Source organism: Vulpes vulpes, chromosome 7, assembly GCF_048418805.1.
Source record: "Vulpes vulpes isolate BD-2025 chromosome 7, VulVul3, whole genome shotgun sequence".
Lineage (NCBI taxonomy): Eukaryota > Metazoa > Chordata > Mammalia > Carnivora > Canidae > Vulpes > Vulpes vulpes.
Window position 1 is genome coordinate 78,209,398 of NC_132786.1, and position 23,734 is coordinate 78,233,131.

Here is a 23,734-nt window from a genome sequence, read left to right on the forward strand (position 1 = left end):
GCAAGTAGCATAAAAATGGGTGATCAAAGTGGCAGCAGACATTGGCAAGAGAAACAAACAGCTGGAAGAGAGGAAACACAGATGCTTGGAGAGCTGCTGCTCTTGAATCTTCACAGCAAACTGTGAGACAGAGATAGGGTTCCTGACACTGTACAGTCAGAAACAAACTTTAATTCATTGTCACATAACTTCTATATACTGTTGGTGCCTTCAAGATAACCAGGTCACATGTGTTTGTTTATGTGAATAGAAGCATGCTATAGAAAGCATGAATATACCCCAAGACATGAAAAGATTAGGGTTAAAGGATTATAAGTGGGCTTCCATTTTTTCCCTTCTGAATCATCTGAACTGGTTAAAGGCATAACATATGCTGCCACTGTGGAAAACATTATGGAAGTTCCTCAAAAATTACAAATAGATACACTATATGATCCACTAATTCCACTACTTGGATATTTACCCAGAGAAACAAAATCACTAACTCAAAAAAGACATATGAACTCCTATGTTTACTGCAGAATTATTTATAGTAGTCTATATATGGAAGCAACCCAAGTGTCCACTGACAGATGAATGGATAAGGAAGATGTGCTATAGACATATACAATAGAATATACTCAGCTGTAAAAAAAGAAATGAGATTTTGCCATTTGCAACAACATGGATGGACCTCAGAAGTATTATGCTAAGTGAAATAAGTCAGAAAGAGAAAGACAAATACCATATGATTTCACTTATATATGGAATCTAAAAAACCAAAACAAATAAAAACAAAAGCCAAACTCTTTTAAATAGAGAACAAGAGAACAAAAAATAGAGAACAGAGAACAAAATGGTGGTTGCAGAGAGGTGGTGAGTGAGGGGATGGGGATTAAAGGTACAGAATGGGATTAAGAAGTACAGACTTCCATTATAAAATGGCTAGATCACGGAGATGTAAAGTATGGCATAGGGAATACAGTCAATAATATTGCAATAACATATGGTGACAGATGATGACTATACTTATTGTGGTGGACACTGAGTAATGTATAAAATTGCTGAATCATGTTGCACACCTGATATTAATAAAACATATGTCAATTATACTTCAGTTTTAAAAATGGTTTTAAAAAGAAGCATACCACATATATGTAATGAAAATTTTTTTCATTTTGAAAGAAAATTTTTTCCTATTTTATATTTTCATGAAAACATTTAACATTTTGGTATCTATATACCATGAATGTGTAATAAGGATGAGACACAAAGTTTTGCCCAATTCCTATTGTGAAATCTTTAAGGGAATTAATACTTACCACAGAGAATGTGGTAAGTCTTACACGTCTGCCAGTTCCCGTGTTACATACTAAGCTTCATTGAAGGCAGGTGCTGTATTGTGCTAGCACTTGGCACACAGGAGGTACTCAGAAATGTTAAGTGAATGAATTTATAAATACATGTGTACTCTAGTAGCTTTTAATATGTATACTCAGTGGTAGTAAGTTATCTCAGCCTTGGAATCCCTGTTTTCGTTTTTTTCAGTTTTGCTAAGAGTATGACATAAAGTAATTGATCACACCTAAAATACCTAAACAGTATTATTTTTTTTTTCCCTTTCACTTTACATGTCACAGCTCCATTCAACCCAAATAAAGGTGCTGATAGCATTGTCAAGTTTGACACTTTTGGAGATGGAATGGGACGATACAACGTGTTCAATTTCCAGTATGTGGGTGGCAAGTACTCCTACCTGAAGGTTGGTCACTGGGCAGAAACCTTATCACTGGATGTTGACTCCATCCACTGGTCCCGGAACTCAATCCCCACTTCCCAGTGCAGTGATCCCTGTGCCCCCAATGAAATGAAGAACATGCAACCAGGGGATGTCTGCTGCTGGATCTGTATCCCCTGTGAGCCCTACGAATACCTGGCTGATGAGTTTACCTGTATGGATTGCGGTCTTGGGCAATGGCCTACTGCAGACCTATCTGGCTGCTATAATCTTCCCGAGGACTACATCAAGTGGGAAGATGCCTGGGCCATTGGTCCAGTAACCATTGCCTGCCTGGGTTTTATGTGTACATGCATAGTTGTGACTGTTTTTATCAAGCACAACAACACACCCTTGGTCAAAGCATCAGGCCGGGAGCTCTGCTACATCTTATTGTTTGGAGTTGGTCTGTCCTATTGCATGACATTCTTCTTCATTGCGAAGCCATCACCAGTCATCTGTGCATTGCGCCGACTAGGGCTGGGTACCTCCTTTGCTGTCTGTTACTCAGCCCTGCTGACCAAGACAAACTGCATCGCCCGCATCTTTGATGGCGTAAAGAACGGCGCTCAGAGGCCAAAATTCATCAGCCCGAGTTCTCAGGTTTTCATCTGCCTGGGTCTGATACTGGTGCAAATTGTGGTGGTGTCTGTGTGGCTGATTCTGGAGGCTCCAGGCACCAGGCGGTACACCCTTCTGGAGAAGCGGGAAACAGTCATCTTAAAATGCAACGTCAGAGATTCCAGCATGTTGATCTCACTTACCTACGATGTGGTCCTGGTGATCTTATGCACTGTGTATGCCTTCAAAACTCGGAAGTGCCCAGAGAACTTCAACGAAGCCAAGTTCATTGGTTTTACCATGTACACCACATGCATCATCTGGCTGGCCTTCCTCCCTATATTTTATGTGACATCAAGTGATTACAGAGTAAGTCCTCCTTCCCTTATCCTACCAATACTTTGTTATGTAGGATTTAAAATAGATTTATTCCATCTCAGTTATTACATTGGTAATTATAAATGCCATGATGAACCACCATCTTATATATATGGAAATTAATTTGATATATTTTAAAGGCATTTAATTAGTGAGTACTATGTGCAAAGCATTGTGCTAGGCAGAGAAAGGAAAATAAATGTAAATGATACAGTCAATCAAGCAACTTATAATCTAGTAGGAGAAAAATGTAGCACATGCACTCACCTAAAACTTTTAATTAAATTTAGAAAGTGACTCACCAGAGGATAAGAATTAAACCACTAAGAATCTGGTGACAATACTTCAAATAAGATACAAGAGGACCTGTCTGGCACAGATTAATCTGTGAATTAAGAGACTTGCAACAGGGGATCCCTGGGTGGCTCAGCGGTTTAATGCCTGCCTTCAGCCTGGTGCGTGATCCTGGAGTCCCGGGATCGAGTCCCGCATCAGGCTCCCTGCATGGAGCCTCTCTCTCTCTCTCTCTCTCTCTCTCTGCCTCTCATGAATAAATAGAATCTTAAAAAAGAAAAAAGAGACTTGCAACAGTAAGCCAATTCCAGATCTAAACACTTTCACTCAAACTTCAAATAAGCATCATTGCTTCTCTAAAACGACTAAAACATAATGTTAATTTGTTACACTTGTTCTATAATTTTAGTTCCTGTAGAAATGTGCTGTAGAGATTATATATATATATATATATATATATATATATATATATATATATCCTTGAACTAGTTAAAATTATTACTGTATATATCTAATCTAATTAAGTCATTATTCATAAAGTCTTTAGTAATGCATAGGTCAAATTTCTGGGCATCAATATAATTACTGTCGATTCTGAAAGAAACAGTTCATCACTCTATCATAATTTCTCAAATTGCTGAAGCCATCCATTAGTTACTTTTGTATTTGTATTTCTGATTTTAGTATCTATCAAGGAATGAATATAAGAATTTTTTTCTCTTGAGGCCACTGGTTTTATTCTCCATATTTCTTAAGTTGTCATAAAGTTTTCCAGAGGCATCATGTTTCCTTCTTACACCATAATTTCACAAATAAAATGCTTCTGTAGGCTGTAACAATCCCCACATCTTCTGTTCACCAACAATTCCTATATTACTAAAATCTTGAATATTGCAGCTCAAAAAGAAGACAAAGCTATTTAAAATATGGCATCAAGAGACTAGCAAAACTCAGTGTTTTTCTTCTCTTTTAAATGATTTGCAGCCATCTAACAAACTACAGATTAAACTAAAGGAAGAGCAAGGAAAATAAAGAGCTTAATTTCAGGGTCCTGGTAATGGTCAGGCATGCTACAACCACCTGTAAAAAATTTTTGGAAATGTGTCAGAGAAAATATCAGAACTAAATCCGCAAAATCAAAGGTCATTTTATAAGCCACAGGGAAGTTGGATCTGTGAGAGTGTGGGCATTAAAATGGACAGCTAGAGCTAACGTATTTTAATGCTGCCATCTCCATCCTGTCTCTATACATAGGCATCTGTTCCTATAGATCTGGAAGGATTCATTTTAAATTCTTAGGAAGCTTCTTCAGCAGACATGATTTAGGGTATGAGGACTGTGAACCAGTTACAATATTAATTATTTAACTCCAGATAGATGATTTGAAACTATTCATTCTCCAAAAAGCTTACTAAGAAAATAGAGTAGCAAATACTACTGAGAATAAACAAATAGCATTATGAAATTTTAATTTTATTGAATGAATTAGTATTTGCTTCTAAAAGACAAAAAAAAGTTTTTTTCCTTTCACATGATAGCAATATAGGAAATCAACTGACTCAGGGGAATTACCAGAAGATATCAGAAGTTTCACCACATGGCATAAGGCAAACAGGGCAGAGGTTACAGAGTGTTTTCAGGTCCATGCTAATTAAGGTACCCAATCACACTCAAATCATTCAGGGCCTTACTCCTTGCAAATAATGCCAATCCCAAATTTGCAAAAGAAATGAGAAGGTAGAATGGAGCCTCCAACACATTGGTTTCCAAATTGACCTTGCATTGAATCAAGTAGGTAGCTTTGAAAAAAAAATATTGGTACCTGGAGCACAGCCCCAAGGATTCTCACTTAACTGGCCTGGGCTGTGTCCTGGACATCTTGATTTTTCAAAGCTCCCAGAGTGACTAATTTGCAGCCAAGACTGAAAACCACTGCTCTAATGAATCACATGCTCTTATTATTTCACACATGTCTTTAGTTTGGCCTGCATTGTTTTAAATTCTTTGAATTATATGTCAAAATGAGAAAATTGAGGAATTTTACAGAAATATCCAGATTCTTAGTTTCTCTTAATAACGTAAAACATATGGATCCAAGTTCCTGCATGCAACATTGAGCCGGGCCTTTGTGTTTATGCCTCTAGACAGAGTGCACAACTTCCAATCCCTGAATGCTTATAATTGGCTCCTTTCACTTATGCATATGCATAACCCTATACACATTTGAATTTGAGGCCACTATTCTAGAAGTTCCAGAACAAGAGTAAGATTTAAAATCTCCCAGAGGGAGACCAGGTGGTTCAGAGAGAATGAGCAGCATTAGAAAAGCACCCAACCATTAAATGGCAGCTAGCAAGAATTTGGCCATCAAACAGTCAACAAGGTATATGACTCAGTACTTTGCCACCCATTGTGAATTTTAAATAAATATAAAGCACTATTCTAGTCTTCAAAAAGCTTACATCCCAGATGGGGAAAAAATTAACAAGCATGAAAGAATTCAAGATTAACACAGAAGAGCTTAAATTGGTGATACAAGCTCTTAAATACCTACTGGTTTGAAAGAAGAGTTGGATCAGTAAGAATGGTCTTTCCAGGAATACTCCCTCAAGAGGGGGTATTTTACACTGTACTTTGGTGGTAAAGTGTAGTTACAGAGCTTAAAGGATTCTTGAGGCAAGACAGGAATGAACCAAGAACATGGTAATCCTGGTCTTACTCAAGTAGAAAGTGGATTGCAGGGAGGGGTCTAGTGAGAAACTAACAGGAATTGGCTACTTGATCAGATTTTAACAAGTGGAGGAATTAATTTAAATAATGAGTTTAAATAATTTGTTTAAATAATGAGTAAGGGCTCTGAGGTCTTGCGATTTTTAAATTTTTATTTTCTTTTGGTTGGTTGTTGGGCTCAGGCAAGAAGTGACATGATGAAAAGTAGGAGGGAAGGAAAGGAACTAACTCTTAAAGATCAAGTCTCAACCTTATGCAAGATACTTTGCATATGTGAGTTAAGTTATACTCATTAGCACCCTGAAAGGCAAATGTTAGTATCCCTTGGAAAGACACGTAAACAAACTGGGAGGATAATTAACTTCCCAGGTGGCACAGTTAAGAAAGAGTAGGACAAGCTTTTCAGATGCAAATCCATGCCTTTCATATTACACCACAAACTTATCTACCCCTACTATGGAGGATGGGTTTGAAAGAATGGATCCAAGAACAAGCAACACTAATTGAAGCTATTATAAGCATCCAAGACCCAGCAAGCAAAAACTTGAGTGAGAATCCAAAAATTCAAAGATTTTTGAGAAATATTTAGGCTGCCTCTTTCTGTATCACAAGATAGTATAAGAATCAAACACTGAATCATCCGGGATCCAATCACAGTTTAAATGGTATAAATAAAAACTGGGTCATGTTTGGATGGAAAGTTATCCATAAAGGAATTAATAGTAATTACTGACTGTTGTGTTCATTCACGTCTTCTAAAAATATTTGAGCATTTATTTGGGCCTCGGAGATATAGCTATCAACACAGACACACCTCCCCTCTTTTATAATTTATAGACTACTGGGAGCAAGGAGAGAATAGAGATGGAGAGGAAATCATGAACAGATGAAAATGAAGGGTAATTTATGCAGCGGTTTAAATGCTGTGATGGAAGGAAAATGGGGTGATGCCACTGCAGCGCTTCTCAAACTTTAGTGTGCATACAGCTTACCTGGGTACCTTGCTAAAATAGAGATTATGATCTAGTAAGAAAAGAGGGGGCCCCAGATTCTGGGTTTCTGGTGATGAGATGCTGCTAGACAAAGCATTATACTCTGAGTATCAGGATGATGGATTTTATAGGGCATGGCACAGGTGAAGCACTTTACCCACAGTAGGCAGAGACTGGAGGTGATTGGAATTTGAATGAGGTTCAAATACTTACAAAGAAATTCCAAATTTTCCCATGTTGACCATTTCAAAGACTTAAAAAAAAATACATCAAGCATCAAGTCTCAAATTCTTTCAAAACATGTCTGCCACCCCTACTGGTGTCTGCTTCATAATTCTCTGCTGAAGGATGGGAAGGAGCTAGCAATGGGACTTCTATGCACCAGTCAAAAGAAGCAAGTATGAACACCCCTAGGCAAAAAAAAAAAAAGTCTTAGAAAAAGAAAGGTATATATATGGTTGTAGTTTAACGAGTAGATGGAGACTGATTTTATATGCAAGGTGGGCAGGGAAGCTAAATCACGTAGGACCATAGCAAAAAAAAAAAAAAAAGATTTTGCTCTATAAGGAAAAGAAACCATTGAAAGATTTTAAGCAGAGAAGTTTAATGATCTCACATTCTAGGTGAAAAAAATCAAGTTGCTAAAGACATTGACTTAAAGGTAAAAGCAGAAGTGGAGAGACAGGTTAGGTGGCTGTGGTAGGTGTTCCAGTCACATGGGTAGAATATTAACAATGGAGATGGAACCTGAAAAACTGTCAAGGGTTTTTACCCATCTTGCAATATAACAGGTTAGACTGTCACAGTTTAAGGGACACTGGCTGAAGACATGAAATTCCTAATTCAGAGACAAAGGACTTTATTTTTTTTTTATTGAAGTGTGATTTGCCAACATAAAGTATAACACCCAGTGCTCATCCCATCAAGTGCCCTCCTCAGTGCTAAAGGACGTTATTAGTCATAGCCATTGCTGTAGCCAGAGTATCAGCATTCCTGTAGGTGCCCTAAGCCCCAGTTTTCACTAGGCAATGCAAAGTGGGCTAGCTGACCCTTGTATAAACAGTCCTTAACATAGGATCAGTATTTGCCTTAAAACTGATTATGTCCTAACACAGCCCTGTTATTGATTCTATCCTTATTTAAAATCTTGGTAGTGTGTTCGTCGTAGGGTTTTTTTTTTTTTAAGATTTATTTATTTATTTTAGAGAGAGAGAGAGAGAACGCGCGCGCACGACTGTGAGCAGGGAAAGGGACAGAATCTTAGGCAGACTCTCCACTGAGCATGGAGCCCGACACAGGGCTTGATCTCTGGATTCTGAGATCCTGACCTGAGCCACAATCAACAGGTGGATGCTTAACTGACTAAGCCACCCAGGCACCCCCATCATAGGTTTTTAGCATTCATTTTTATTTTTTAAAAAATATTGCAATAAATATTTCTCTTAATTACTGAGTTTTTGATGCCCCCTAAAATCTGAATCTCAAGCAAGTGCCTCACTTGCCTCCTCAAAGGTCCAGCCCTGCCTTCCCCCTAGTGGGTCTGGGGAGGATGGTGAGTGAGTTGGTTGTCTATAGCCAACAGAGCATAAAAATTTGAGGTTTTCCCTCCCTAAAGTTTCCCAGCTTATTGGGTCTGGTGTGCATGGGACTTCAATTACCCTTGATTATGGGGAGATTTTGGTCCTATCCATAAATACCTTTCTCCTTAAAGCAGCTAAAAATCAGGGTGGGAAATAAAGGAGGAATCGAGAAGCACGAAGCGAGAGTGTAACTCCACACTGGTTAAGTAAGGCACATTTGCTGTCAGTTTTAAGCATGCAGCAGCTACTCTTGGCTCAACTGAACAAAGGTCCAGTGTTTCTGAACTCCCCAAATCCTAAACTGGATGGCAAGATCATCATTACTGTCACTTCATTTCAACCTTGGAAATTCCCTGACTCAGACGCCAGAGCCAGATAGCTTTCTGCCTGGGTTTGTGCACTTAGGCTAACTCAGACTTGACTCGCACAGCAGTGATTTTTTTTAAAGGGATCCATCTTAATCCATGGCATTTGCTGTCCCATCGTGATTACATCTCTTAGAGTCTTGCCTGGTTTTAACATAACGGCTAGGGAAGTGTTCTGGTGCTGCAGCCAACTGCAAGAATTTATCTAGATTTCTTTGTGTCACTTTCTAATTCTTGAGCGCAGCCCTTTTGTCAGCATTTGAAACCCAATCCAAGTCAGTAAGATCCCAAATACTAGTCAGTGCTTCATCTATGGCTTTCCAGGGTATTTTTCTGTCTCAGAGAAATCCGAATCCTGCAGACAACCAAAGCTCCTTTTTTGTTGCCAGGTTCTACTGCAAAAGACTGAGAGACCTTTGTCATCTTGGAATGGCCTGGGATTTAGCATGAGAGACTACAGTGAGGGATGAACCTTAGCAGGGCCCATCTGTTGCTGTACTTCTTTAGCAAGGGTTTGTGCACCCAGCCTCCTCACCTCTCAAGAGAATCAGCCAAAACGCAGATGATTCACCTGGTGTCTGCCTTCTCTGAGGGTCCCACCTTTCATGCCCGAATAGGTGCATGTCTCTGCAAGTTTGATGTGATGGGGAGTCCAACTCTGCCCACTCAGGCCCTGAATCAGATTAGGGAGGAACTCTACCCCTCCCCCATAGAGGAGAGTTAGCAATAATTATAGCACGAGTCCAGTAGCTCTATCTGAACCCACTTCTGGTTACTCGGCCCTTAGCCCCTCTGCAGATCCACCTCATTCATTAATAGGGAATAATGTGGAGCACTATTTATTGTCTGGTTGGCCACAGAATTTGGTCAACATGTTTGCTACCAATTCCCATGGACTTCTCTCAAATTTTGTTATTCAGCCCATAAGGAAGGCCCTTATACTTCCTCTTTGGAAAGCCATTCTGATCTCATTGTCAAAACTGTCAAAGACTGTAGCATCTGAGGTTTGACCCTACTTATAAGGTAACATGTTAGTTTATCAGTTTTGTTGATGCTGACAAAAAAACCCCCCAAAAAAAAAAAAAAAACAAAAAACGTATAACTCAAAGCAGTAGCGGCAGCCAGAGGGTCAGCATTGGCTCTCATTCCCTGAGCTCCACTTCTCATGGGCTATGCAAAGTGGACCACGTGCCATTAGGGCAGGCACTGTGAGATTAGGGAATCTGAACCTTTCATAATGGATAATATGCTGGCTCTTTGCTCCACAAATAGGCACCATCTTTGTCTTCTAAGTCTCTTTATTATACACATATCCCTGAAAAGAAAGAACAAAACAAAGCCAGTCGGGGCTTGTGCTTGTTAGAAGCACAAGACACCATAGAGAATTATCTTCCCAAAGAACAAACAGAATTTACTATTGGACTGGATGTGAGAGTATAAGAGAAAAGGCAAAATCAAGGATGATTCCCAAATTTGGGGCTTGCACAAGTGGGTGGGATTTGATGTCACTTACTCAAGTGGTGACACCTGGGGAAAGGGATCAGTTTTGCTCACATATTAATCCCTACTTGGATTGTCTACACAATACAATAGGCCACAATAGCAATTGAATCTATGTCTAGAAGCCCTGAAGACAGGTTGGAACTAGTAATAAATATCAGAACAACATCAACATAGGAAGTACTTAAGCCATGGAACTCAATGAGACGGTGAAGAAAAGAGAATCCAGACTGAGGTCTGGGACACTCCAACAATTTAAAGTTCAGGGAGAAGCCAAAAAGCCAACAAAGAAAACTAAGACAAGGAAATTTCAGTGAAGGAAGGATGGCTAGGAAGCCAAAAAGAAGGAAATCATTAACCACATCAAATGTTGCTAGGAGTCTGAGAAACATGAAAGCAGAGCAGCATGGACTAATAGCGTACAAAGAGCCAGAACAAAGAATATAGATAAATACAGACTTATTAAAGTAGTGTAAATTATTAAAGGAACTGGACAGTTGAATTTATAAAGCTAATACTTGGGCTCTGTAAAAAAACTTGAAGGTGTCAAATTAAAACAAATATAGTAAATAATATGCTGCATAAAGTATGGCCAAAATGCATCTTTAGTTCTACCATCCATTGCCCCTTTAGTATTTGGTGAGAGTAATAATCCCCCACCCCTGGATGAAAATCCCAGGGGCACATTCAAATCCTGAGTGTTCACCATATGTGGGGCCTCATTCTGGTGCCGGGGACAGAGCAAGGAACGAAAATGCTCACAATTTTGGTCAGCCGATGAGTGTATACTCTTAGGGAATATAGTCCTACACCAATTTTCAATGGAAAATAGTCTCTATTAGGAAACTAAAATGCCTAGTTCTGTGTAAATATCAAAACCATACCTTGACTTAACATCAATTCTCATTTTCTCCCAAAGTCTGGCCTACCTCTGGCTGAGGTCTGCAGTGCTTGACCTTTTTTTTTTTTTTTTGTATATTTTTTATTGGAGTTCGATTTGCCAACATATAGCATAACACCCAATGCTCATCCCGCCAAGTGCCCCCCTGAGTGCCCGTCACCCACTCGCCCCAACCCCTCCCCTTCCACCACCCCTTGTTCGTTTCCCAGACTAGGAGTCTCTCATGTTCTGTCACCCTCACTGATATTTTCAGTCATTTTCTCTCCTTTCCCCTTTATTCCCTCTCACTATTTTTTATATTCCCCAAATGAATGGGACCATATAACGTTTGTCCTTTTCCAATTGACTTACTTCACTCAAGTGCTTGACTTTTGTTTTCTCCTTGTTCAGACTTCCCAGTCCACCAGTTGTTTTCCTCTCAGCCCTGGTTAAAAAGTAATAAGGAAGAAGCAGGACAGTTCTTATGTAACTGGATGGTTGTAGGATATCCGCAGCATTTCTTGAACACATATCCTTAGGATACCTGGGTGGTGATTAAAGTTGTTTTCCTGCAATCTTCAGACATTTCCAGCTGCTGTTTTTTCTCCTGCTGGTTCTTGAGTGAGTTGGCTGGCAAATCATCTTCTGAGTTGCCCCTTGTGGCTCCATGCTCAGTCCCAGGGCACCCAGCTCTACCCTGCCACTGGCCTCTTTCTAGGAAAGACTCCCAAGTTCCTCTCCATAGGCCCAAGACCACCCATGACGGCTCTTTGTACTGTGGTCCACCGTGTCCATGCATGGTACTCGCACATCCTTTGCTTTGACAAATTCTTAAAGGACTGTCTCAGTACAGTAGCAAGCTCTGCCATGAAAATAATTAGATTTTCTCACCTAGATTTCCAAGACAGGAATCAGGCTCCAAGCCAGAGCATCCTCCTTGTGCAGGAAAACCTCAAACATTCTGTGAATGGACACAGTGAAGCACTCCTTTTTAGGGCTTAAGTTAGGAGATAAGCAGAATGTTCCTTCAGAGAGCAAGGATCTAAAACTCACAAACACAGCTTTTTCCAAGATATCATCCTCATAAGAGCCTCTCTTCTCCTGGTAATGTCTTCAAGTGTGTGAGAAGCTTCAACATTACAGATGTTTTTATAAAAGGTTTCCTTGAAAATTGGCACATTTGAACTTGTCTTACCCTCACTTTACTACTGGATCTCTCTCATATTGGCTTCACAGTCAAAATTGAGGATAGAGGAGTACAGTTCTAAAGGAAGAAGATAGTTATGATATTCTTTATTCAAGTAAAAATAAAAACAAATTATGCCAGAAATTGGACTTCCTATAAATAACACAGCTATGATTTATTAAGGCTTTTACATCACAGAATCAGATAGTAAACTCTTTCCTGAGCAGTTAACAAAAGGGAAGGTAGCCTGCAATGTGGGGCCAACTTGGAGGGCACCAGGGCAGTTAACGGGGACAAGAGCTTTAAAATAGAGAGGATAGGGCAACCTGGGTGGCTCAGCGGTTTAGCACAGACTTCAGCCCAGGGCGTGATCCTGGAGACCCAGGATCAAGTCCCACGTCGGACTCCCTGCATGGAGCCTGCTTCTCCCTCTGCCTGTGTCTCTGCCTCTCTCCCTCTCTCTCTTTCTCTGTCTCTCTCATGAATAAATAAATAAAATATTTAAAAAATAAAAATAAAAAAATAGAGAGGATAGATTGTGCTTTTATCATATGAAATAAATCCAGAGTCTGAAGAATTATGCTTTAAGTGTAACCTGATTTTTTTTTTTCACAAACAGAACTCAGCCTCCTAAAGTCATGTGGCTTCTCCAGTTAATTGGTCAATCTTCAGCTTTCTTTGATTAGAGAAAAAAGTCAGATACTTTAGGGCATGAGAGTTATACTATCTGGTAATAGCATTGCCTGGTGAAAAAAGGACAAAGACATCTAAAATTACCCTAGGATTTACCATAGCTACTCTGAGAAGTAAGTGATAGAAGAAATAATTAATTTCCATTTTTTCAGTACTGAAAGCAATAAAATATGTAGAAGCTAATTTAGGACTTTCCAGAAAATCTATGGGAGCTGCAGTTAGGTCAGATGATGAGCTCAGTGAAGACAGAGAGTGAAAGCAAACAAATGAAAGGAAGACATGATAATGCCTAGTTCTGAGGTATATACTTTGAGGGGAGGCAGAGAGGAAGCAAGTGAAAGCCCTCTGTCAAGAATGGTATATGGAAGCCTAGGGAACAAAATGATTGAACAGTGTGTACCTGATGTGTCAAAATTCCAGAGAGGTACCAATGAAATAACTTAAAGACTGATATCCCAGAAGAAAATTGATAGGGTCCCCCAATTTTGAGCAGGGGAACCAATGGCAGAGAGGCAGGATTCCCAGCAAGAAGGAGGGATGGAGAAAATGTAAGAGGCCCCATTTTGTTCGTGATAATAGTAAATGTTAAATAAGCCAAGTTGATTGAGGGAAGCATCAGCAGTTTGGTCACCTCCATCACTGAACACTGATATATCACTATTTAGTATTCTGACTTAGGTGGTTCTGCAGAAACATCTTTCTACAAATATCAAGAAGAAAACAAACAAAACAAGAAAATTCATGGAAAGTCATGGCAAGCACCTGACACCAATGTGTTTGCTTACAACACTTAAGTGCCATTTCCAGGAACATCCCAAGCTCAGAAGATCTGATGTAATGATTATATTCGTTTGGTTATACTAACAACAGAACTACGGACCATTTGAAGTTTTTTTTAGTTTGGCCTTTTTTGCAGTGTTCTCTTTTAGTAGGGCCACGTGACTGCATTTACTGCTGGACATTTAACCACACAACTTTTCCTACAGGTGCAGACAACCACCATGTGCATCTCTGTGAGCCTAAGCGGCTTTGTGGTCCTGGGCTGTCTGTTTGCACCCAAGGTGCACATCATCCTCTTTCAACCACAGAAGAATGTGGTCACACACAGACTGCATCTCAACAGGTTCAGTGTCAGCGGGACCGGGACCACCTATTCTCAGTGTAAGTATGGAACTCGGCATGGATGCTTCTGGGAAGAGCACTGTCATAGGGAGCAGGCTCAGAGGGGAAGCAATGGTAATAGACAGGCAAGGACAGTGCATGTCTATCCCCATGGACAATCTCAATTCAACTGTAGTAAGTAGCACTTCAACCACTGTGTGGCAGGTAGGGTGCTAGGTGCTAGAGATACAGAGGTGAACGCAAGAGTCAAAGCTTCCGTTTTGTACATACATACAGCCCGGCAGGGAGGACAGGTGTTAAGTTCACAACAGCAGTCAGGATGTCTTGCCACATCGCAGAGTCAGAGAACCTACTCCCTAGTCCTGTAGGTTACCTTGAACACCTCACTTGACTACTTGCAGCCTTAGTTTGTTTCCTCATCGGCCGAAAGGGCTGGGACCAGGTTGATGCTCTGTGTATAGTACAGTATGTTCTATGTCTCTGATGATGAAGGTGCTTTGTGAAAACTAAAAAGGGAAGATAATTGAGTAGGATGGAAAATGGTACATCCTAAATCCCCCCTCAGAAGTTCAAAGCGCCTCCCTGAACATGAACATGTTAGTCTGAAGAATCCCTACAGCAAGGCAACCTGTTTCTTACAGTTTCTTAAGTTTGATCTCAGTTAAACCAGCTACTATCCCATGGAACACTCCTTGAAAAATGCTGGAGTATGTCTTCCTCCTACTTCAGGGACACGATGCTTCTCAGCTGCGAGCCAGTTGAGAAGCAGTTGTCAAGTACAAGACAGCAGAGTAACCCCTCCAGTCCGCAGCTGTCTCTCCCACCAGCCCGCAAATGTCTGAAAGGTGACCCTCAGCCAATCACTCCTTTAATGCTTAGGTACAATGTCCTTAAAGGGGACAACCTCTGAAGCCATTTTCAGCCTCTCTGTGGTATGAAGCAGGAGAAATTCACTGACAAAGGGATGAGGGGGGAGGAGGAGCAAAGCCGGGGGAGGGGGGCAGGGGTGACTGGAGTGACAGAGACAAATGACTACTTCACCATTTTGCCTCAAGTCTAATCAGAAAGGATGCTTCAAAATAGCTCAGCATCATAGAGTGAGCAATCACATTAGTGCCCCAGTTTCTGCAACAAAGTATGAAATGTAACAGGACTGCCCTTCCCCCAGCAAACAAAGGCAAGGCTGAGGGCTGAAAGCAGGTGCTCAAGGACACACTGTATTTACCACTCCTCCCTGGAGATAGGGATGTCACCCTCTTTCCAGCCTCAACTGCCAAGTGTTCCAATGGTGGAGTCCCAGGATATGGCAAATCTTAGGAAATAATTTTCCCTGGACTCTGTTTGCTTATTTCTTGAGCAAACAAATCTCTTTATTTCCTGAGCAAACAAATTTCTTTTCTAGAGCCCAACTCTAAGTAGTCCAGACAAGAAAGAACTGGCAATAACAAGTAAGAACAAAAAAGATAAGAACAGCAGACAGGAACTATCACTATTTTTTTTTTATCTGTGGGGCATTGTGCTAAGGATTACACATGTGTGCACATGTGCTGTATCTTATTTAACTCGTACAATTCCCTGACATCAAGAGATGAGTATCCCACAAATTTAAAGGGTCCGAACCAGAATTCAGAGTCAGCGTCTCTGATTTCCAAGGCAGTGCATCAAACTACTGTATGGTACCACTTCACTCATAATGCAAGCTGGGAACATTCCCAGGCAATTTTCAGTACAGGGTAGGCTTTACAGGGAGAACAATAGGAAAGTTACCCCAGGCTGTGCAGCAAGATTTACTTCTCAGCAAAAGTCTTGTCAGGGCTCAGAGTTCCTGGTTGTTATTCAAACAATTTACCCAAGTCCCTAAATCTTCCACAGACATTGATACATACAAGCCTCAGTAATTTTGAAATGGCAGCATTTTCTAATATATATATAATATATATATAAGGAATATTTCTAACATATATATATATTAGGAATTAATGGAGGAATGATGAGGGCACTTGATCCAACCAAGTGTCTCTTTAGAATTTCAGAAATACCCATTCACACAAAAATGATCTATTTTGACCACAATAGGAATGCTTAAGCTTTCACTTAGAATGCTAATCTGCTAGCTATCCGGTTAATACTTCAAATCTACCCAGCCCAACGTTTCAGAACTATTTTCTGAAATACTTCTTACTCAATTAAATTTTAGGTAAATTTTTTCTTTAAAAATACCTCATTTTAAAAATAGTTTTTCTAATTTATATTACTGAAGTGGTATTAAAATAATAAGGTGAAGTACTCATGTAACACCTCTAGGCATTTCAAAGTGCATAAGTAACAAATACATTAATCCCTTATTTGTAATTCTTTATCTTTTATTCAAAAAAGTTTTACTTGTGGGTTCATTTTATCCCATGAGTACTAGACATTACAATTTCCATTTCACATATGAGAAAATATAGAAGGTAGTTCTCAAAGATACACAATGATTCAAGAATCCACACTGGCTTTCCTGACCTGTGATTAATATCCCACCCATTTTTAATAAATTGGAACTACAGTAATGAAATTCATTTGTTCATTAAAGCTTGAGTACCCTCTATATGACAGAAATTTCTAAGCACCTGTGGACAGACACAGTGGTGAAAAGGACAGATGCCCTGGTCCCATGAAATTCAGTGTCTAGACCAGTATTGTCCATACTGTAGGGAGTAACCCATTAATGGGTCATGAAATTTATGTAATATGCTTGGCCAATATATTTCAGTATGTAATAAGGGTAGGTAGTATTTCATGAAGTTTGCTTCAGAGGTTATGTATAGATACAAGCTCTAGGTAAAATGTTTATTACTGTGAATTGTAGTCAAAACGTTTGAAAGACACTGGTCTATGGGAGCTACTTTATGTATGAACATGTTATTAACCCACTATGGCAAAAATCTAAGCAATTAGTTTAATTTATCAGTGCCTGTTTCCTCCATTATATACTTAGCTCAATTTACATTCATTTCCCTCCTAAATACCAGGAAATACACGGTTTTATACATCAAGAAATATCCTTAAATTGTTCTGAGTTCATTAGGTAAAACATGTTTTACTTAGTTGGTACATAATTTATGTTCTGGTAAGTATTATGCAGGCATTTTATTTTATTTAGTTACTGTTAGCAGTATTGCTGCTGGTTTTCTAATTTACTCCTTCTAGATATAAATATAACAATTCCATGTGCTGATGTGAATAAGTTAGTATAGCAAGAGGGTTACCCCCTCAACACACACATACGTCTAGTTAGCTATTCCCGCATAACAAACTTCCCCCAAATTTCATGACTTCAAAAACAATAACCCTTCAAAAAATAAAATTAAAAACACAATAACCCTTCTATCATCTCATGATTTGGTGGATCAGGAATTCAGACAAGGCTTGTCTGAGCAGTTTATCTGCTCTGTCAGGCCTGGACTGGGTTCTTCTGTGGTTTCAGCTGAGACTGAGCTGATCTGGAGGCCCACAGTGGCTACACTCTTAGACTTGGCAGGTTAGCAGGATGCCTTGCCATGTAGAATTATAGAGAGGATGACAAAGCCTGTCCAGATTCAAGGGACGGGACATAGACCATCCCCCCACACACCTCTGAAATAATTTGTGGCCATTTTTATTATGCCACATTCACCAAATCCTTAATCCAGTACCGTAGTTTTATCAGATATCACAAAGACTGGACACACACAATCCTATGTAATGCCAAGAAGTTACCCAAGCTGGAAGGTACAGCCAAATCAATTCCCACTTAATTCTCAGATAAAGTACCAGAAATATCACATCACTTAGGAGCCTAGGGGAGCCACCTGATGGCAGCTAGGGTGGTTGATAGCAGAAAAAGTAATACTTTTTAATCTAACAGTGGATCTAATAGTGGATCTTAAAAGCTGAGCAGTTGTTCCAAAAAGATGGAAAAGCATGACTAAACTTAGAAGCAGGCATGGAAGAAAGGACATAGTTAGGGACATCTTGGAAAACTCACCATTTGCAAAATGTTTATATACTGATAGGTGTCAAACAGAAGAATTTTAGAATTTAGAATTTTAGTTGTATCTGATTAGCTATACACAATAGGAGTCAAAATAATAAAAATAAAGGAAACTAACTTTTCTCTATTAAATACATCCATAGGCCAACAGCTACCAATATTTGTGTACCACAAATAAATAAATAAATAAAACCCAAAAAAACAAAAAACCCTCTGATATGGAGTTCCCAGGCCCCACCCACAGATATGCTGAGTCATATGGTCTGGGTCAAAAGCAATCTGGTTTGTAACAGATACTCCAGCTGGTTCAATGGAAATGGACCAAGGAAAATATTTTGAAAACCTCAGCCTAAATCCTGCTGCCTGCTTCATCTGCTATTATCAGTGCAGAGCGAGAAGAGCCTCTGAAAGGACCCTTATGGAGGTAGCAGGCACTGGGAAGAGGTTCTGAGTTCCCAACCTCTGCTTCATGATGCCGACAGCCACATCCCCCTGCAGCTACTATATCTCCAGATCTCTCTGGAACCCTCTAGAAAAGGCATTTCTAGCATAGAAGCACCTGTCCACTCAGAAGACATTTACTAAAAATAGGAATACTCCTTCTCATAGCAGTTAACTCAAAGACCCTAAAATCCTAAACTCATACTAGTTAACACTGCTCCTACACTCACACTCGTAAGCAAATGTTCTTTGTATTTGAATGAAAAGGAAGAGGCCATTCTTTATTTTGTTCATCTTTAGAAGCCAAAGGGCTTCCCAGAGCTAATTCCCAAAGACAGGCTATCAAGAACATACACTGCAAGTGTAAGTAGAACTGCATAATCTTGGAAGAAACAAACTGGATGTATACGTGAGGTTATGCGGCATAAAACCCTAGGGGACCCATGCAGGTCAGAATGTTGTTGACATTAATATGAGTTTGTATCAGCACAGAGTGGGGGGGAGAGAGGTGAGAAATGGAGTGTGCCCAATAGTCTTCAGAGCCATTATGTATCCAGACTTGGTCCTATGGGGATGTGTGTTTCTCTTGCTCATGGTGATCATTCAGATGTATGTATGTCATTATCATTAAGAACAGTCAAGAGGCTTCTGCTAACTAATGATGCTCAGATTTGGGTCCCGGAGGAGCTGCAGGCATATGGAGATTGATTTCTTCTGCCAAAACCTTATTCAGAAAGTCACTTATCTAGGTGGTAAAGTGCAAACAGCTTCATTAATAGAATTATTCTTTATGACAATATTATAAGGAGCAATAGTATAAAAATATCAAGTGAACAGTCTTTCAGAGTCACACCATAATTTTCCTCAGAACTACAGCAACAGAAAGCAAGCATATGAGGACCAGACCTTGCATTTATCAATGGCCATGCCTTTGAAGATGCCCCAGTTAAAAGGAGGCAAGCCATTGCTCGAGTCTAAATATCACTCTATAAAAGAAAAAAAAGGCACATTAATGCTTAAGTTTCTTCTCAACAACACAAGTCCAGAAAATCAGCATAATATGCCTGCACTTTACAGTTGAGGGAGTCCCATAATGACACTATGTACTAGAGCGGCCAGGCACATTAGCAAGTTATTTGGCAACACAGAGTGAATTGATGGTCTTCCTGCCACAGGCATAAGTATATTATAAACATAAATCCTGGCTGGCCAATCCACGAGGAGCCTAGAGTATTCAGCAAGCTAAGCCATCTGCTGCTTCCAAGCAGAATATATATACATAGTGCATCCACATCGGATAGATGTCAATCCATTTTCCCTTTGGAAAGTCACAGGATGCCTGATGACCTCATTCCACCCTCTTTCACCCCTTCCTCCTTGAGGGTTGGAGAAGAGAGAGGCCCTCGTCCTCACAGGTAACCGTACAGGTACCAGGGAGCTCCAACACCAGTCCAACACCTCCTTCCTTCTATGTAACATTTCCTTTTTATTTGCCCCACAACTGCCTTTCTGCAACCCTTAAATCATTTTCTCTTTACCTCTAATATTTCACTCGGTTTTCCCCAAGCAAATATAGCCTGTGTTCTTTAATAGTAGTGACCAAAGGGACTCGAGGTGGAATGGATGCTAAGGATCATTTATTCTAATAAGTATATTTCTAGATGGGAAAACCAGAGCCTTCTCTGTTAGACACTTTGAGGAATTTGATAAGTGAAGTCACAGATAAAACTCTCAAAAGCAGCTATATAGCTCTCCTGGCCTCTCTGGGTTTTCTGCCTCAACTCAGTTACAAAATGCATCTCAGAGATTATTCTGACAGCGAGAATTTTAGCATCTGCAAATTCAGTGATTGCTTTTTTAAATTAGATGCCTTCTCTTCAGGGCTGTACATGACAGCATCTTGTTCTGCCAGCATGAGTACAAACTTGTATTCCTCTCAAAAGTCCATTCCAGGGAGTTCAGTGGCATAAATCATGTCCATCTGAGACCCCAGCAACCCTACACCTGGGCTGCACACAAAGAAGGCGTGGTATTCCAGGAGGACTACCCATTAAGCTGCTCAGAAAATGAGGTTTGGTGAAGACAAAACAATATTGCTAATGGTGACTGGCTGAACGTTTGTGTCAACGATAAAATTTCTCCCGTTTAAATAGTTGTTTAAAAGTAAGCATTGCTTTCTTTGTTTTTTAAAGCATCATTTTCTTAAAGTTTCTTTCTGTCCTATATCATTGAATAAAATGTGAACTCGGTACCTCAAAGACAAATCCTCAACCAGAGAGTTTAAGATTATATGAGAGATGCCAAAGGTCATATGATTTCCATATAACCCCAAATTTATTAATGCTTTTAGGAACATGGTACAATGCTCACAACCATGTAGATACGTTAACTAAAGGAAATATGTATATAATCAAATACTGCCCATGCACTGACTTCAGATGATCAATTTCTTAAGGCAAGGAAAGAGTCTAACATCAATTTATTCTATACTATTGCTCCTTCCAAGTTCCTTTTCTTTTTGTTTAAGTGAAATTCACTGGAGGACATCCATTAATGGAGATATCTGTGTCCCTAGACACAGGAAAATGCCTACTCATATGGAAATTATTTTTTAATGTCTTCCCTACCTGGAGTAATGTCAGAAGCTTTGGGAGAGGCATCCCATGGTAGGTAATTGTGATCAATTTGAAGGAAAATTTACTCGTTCATTCAAGAAGCTTTTGGCTGGAGCTCAGCTCTAGGCACTGGGGAGGTAGTAATGAATAAAACAGCCAAACCAAGAATACATAGTAAATCAGGTGTTAATAAGTGATGTAGAGAAAATAATACGAGGTAAGGACAAATATGGCATCCTGGGGACACAGGGTTCCTGTTTTTTATACAGTGGCCAAGGAAAGCCTCTCTAATAAGATGCCATTTGACCAGAAGCATGAAGGACAAAGAACAAGGGAGCCCTGTCTGTATCTGGGAAAAAGACATTCCAGAAAAAGGGAAGAGCAAAGGTCCATAGCTGGAAGGACAGCAGAAAGGTTGAGAAGGAAATGCTTAAGGATGAAAGTAAGAGGAAATGAGGACAGAGAGGGAACAGAATATGTAGGGCCTTGGAAATTCCTGTCAGGACTTTTACTTTTTTACTGAAAGAACTGGGGAAAACGCTCAAAGTGTGTGGAATGACCTGGCTTTAAAAGCATCGCCTTCACTTTGGCTGTGTAGGCAGGATAGAAGATAGGGAGCAGGCAAAGACATAATTTGGGAAGCTATAGCTTAGTCCAGATATCAGTAGTTTACATTGGGGTGGTAGCGATGGAAGCTGGTAAAGTGTTCAGATGATGTATGGAATTTGAAAGTCAAGTGGACAAGATTGGCCACACTAATGCCTGACATTATTTTATTAGAGTTTAATACCTGTGGCCTGACTGATCCCCAGACATAGTAGCACATACAGCTCTTAATAGCTGTTTGAGCCTCAGGGTGAATGAGCTTCTGACTCTTGCATGAAAACACATTTGGATAAAAAAGAGGACAAACCAGAGACATTGGTCAAGTAAGAAGCAGCAAAAAGAATGCAAAATAGAATAGTACAAAAATTAAGTCCTTCTGTTTTCAAATTATTTATTACATACCCACTTTCATACATCTTGAGGGTAGAGAGAATACAGAACATGACTGGAAAGAAAGCATGACAGGGGGCACCTGGCTGGCTCAGTCAGTTAGAGCATGTGACCCTTGAACTTAGGGTCTTGAGTTCGAGCCCCCTGTTGGGTGTGGAGCCTACCAAATAAATAATTTTTTTTTTTAAAGAAAAGAAAGCATGATAGCATATCATGGCAACAATGGGCTGGGCTGTTTAGTCGAAGAAGTGGAATTTCTGTTGATGAGGTACTTAAGTTGTATTCTGAGTTATAAAAAAAAAAGTACATGCCATATTTTCTCTTTCCATGAATCTTGACTCACAAGAAATCTCTGAATGAAGGAGGCTTTGCATTCATAACTCTAACTCTCCATCTGGAAATTAAATCTTGGGTCTGTAGATTTTTATCCCACATCATAACGAATATGATTTCCTCTTAAATCTACTGCTAACAATTTAAAACCATTTCCCTGAGAACCTAGCCTCATTTCATAATAACTGATCCTGTGAAATCGGACACAGCAAGGCTACCAAATGGTGGCTAGTAATGTCATTATCTGCCTGGGCAACTTGTATTAGTCAGCAGATGAACATCTGGAGTGGGACCTAGGGGCCCCACTGCAAATAAAATTAAGGTGATGAGTAAAAAAACAGGTTCAGTAACAAAGCAGGAGGACAAAGTACCAAACAACTGGTAGAAACTGAATTCCACGACCATAGCATTAACATTTCTAAACTAGCAGACATGCCGGGAAAAATTATTTGGGGTTACCAGGGGCAAGGAAACATAACAGATGGGAACAAAGTGGAATATCTGTTCTGTTTAAATGTTTGTTTTACTTTTTTCCCCAAGTCTGCTATATTATACAGTTATAGTAACACACTGGTTCTCAGCAACCAAGTCTCAGCCACTAAATTGACTAGCGGACCTGGCATCTGTTAGAATCTATTAAATAAGTATGTTTAGCATTGATTGAGGGCCCTGGTACCTGAAAAAATGGGGTCATTTTCTCCAATGCCTGGCAAGCCTGTGCATTACGGGTGGAAGAGGAATGGATTGCACAGCATGAGACAAAGCTGCCATGTGGCTGCATTGATTTCTAATGCCTCACTAGCCTGTGACGTAAAATCTGCCTTTTGGTGGGTGTGAATCGCCCTTCTGTGATCAGTGGTGGAACTTATTAGGTCTTTTTCCACTATCTTCAGTCTTCACTTGGAATTGCACCACCTTACTAGCAGCTGCTGCTCACCCCCTCACCCTCACCCCACCTCCTGGCAAAGCCAAAAATAAGCCTGCATGCCTCTTATTTCTGACAGAAAGTATGATTATAGAAATCTGCTTAACTGCACTTAAGAAAATGGGCTAAACTTATACCATTAAAAACCTCATGAGAATTTCATTAGAATAATAGCTAAAGCTCATCACAAACACACACATGAAAATGATAGTACTTTGCTCTTCCACAGATTTTCCTACCTTGGGGAATAACAGATGGGCTAAGACAGAGGCATATGTAAAATATTTATGAAAGGCAAAGTAATTGAGATAGTAAACTCATAAAACAGTAATTTCCTCTACTATATTCAGCAGCACGTACAAAAATGAGGAT

The 23,734-nt window shown here is 39.8% G+C and overlaps 1 protein-coding gene across 2 annotated transcripts in view; it reads left to right on the top strand.

Annotated features, from left to right (window-relative positions):
• Positions 1–23,734, top strand: part of GRM3 (glutamate metabotropic receptor 3) — a 209,395-nt gene that overhangs the window by 181,149 nt on the left and 4,512 nt on the right. For both annotated transcript variants that reach the window (XM_026018680.2, XM_072764166.1), the window contains 2 exons: positions 1,620–2,686; positions 13,902–14,076. In XM_026018680.2, the coding sequence (XP_025874465.1) occupies positions 1,620–2,686; positions 13,902–14,076 (1,242 nt within the window). The remainder of the gene's footprint in view (positions 1–1,619; positions 2,687–13,901; positions 14,077–23,734) is intronic.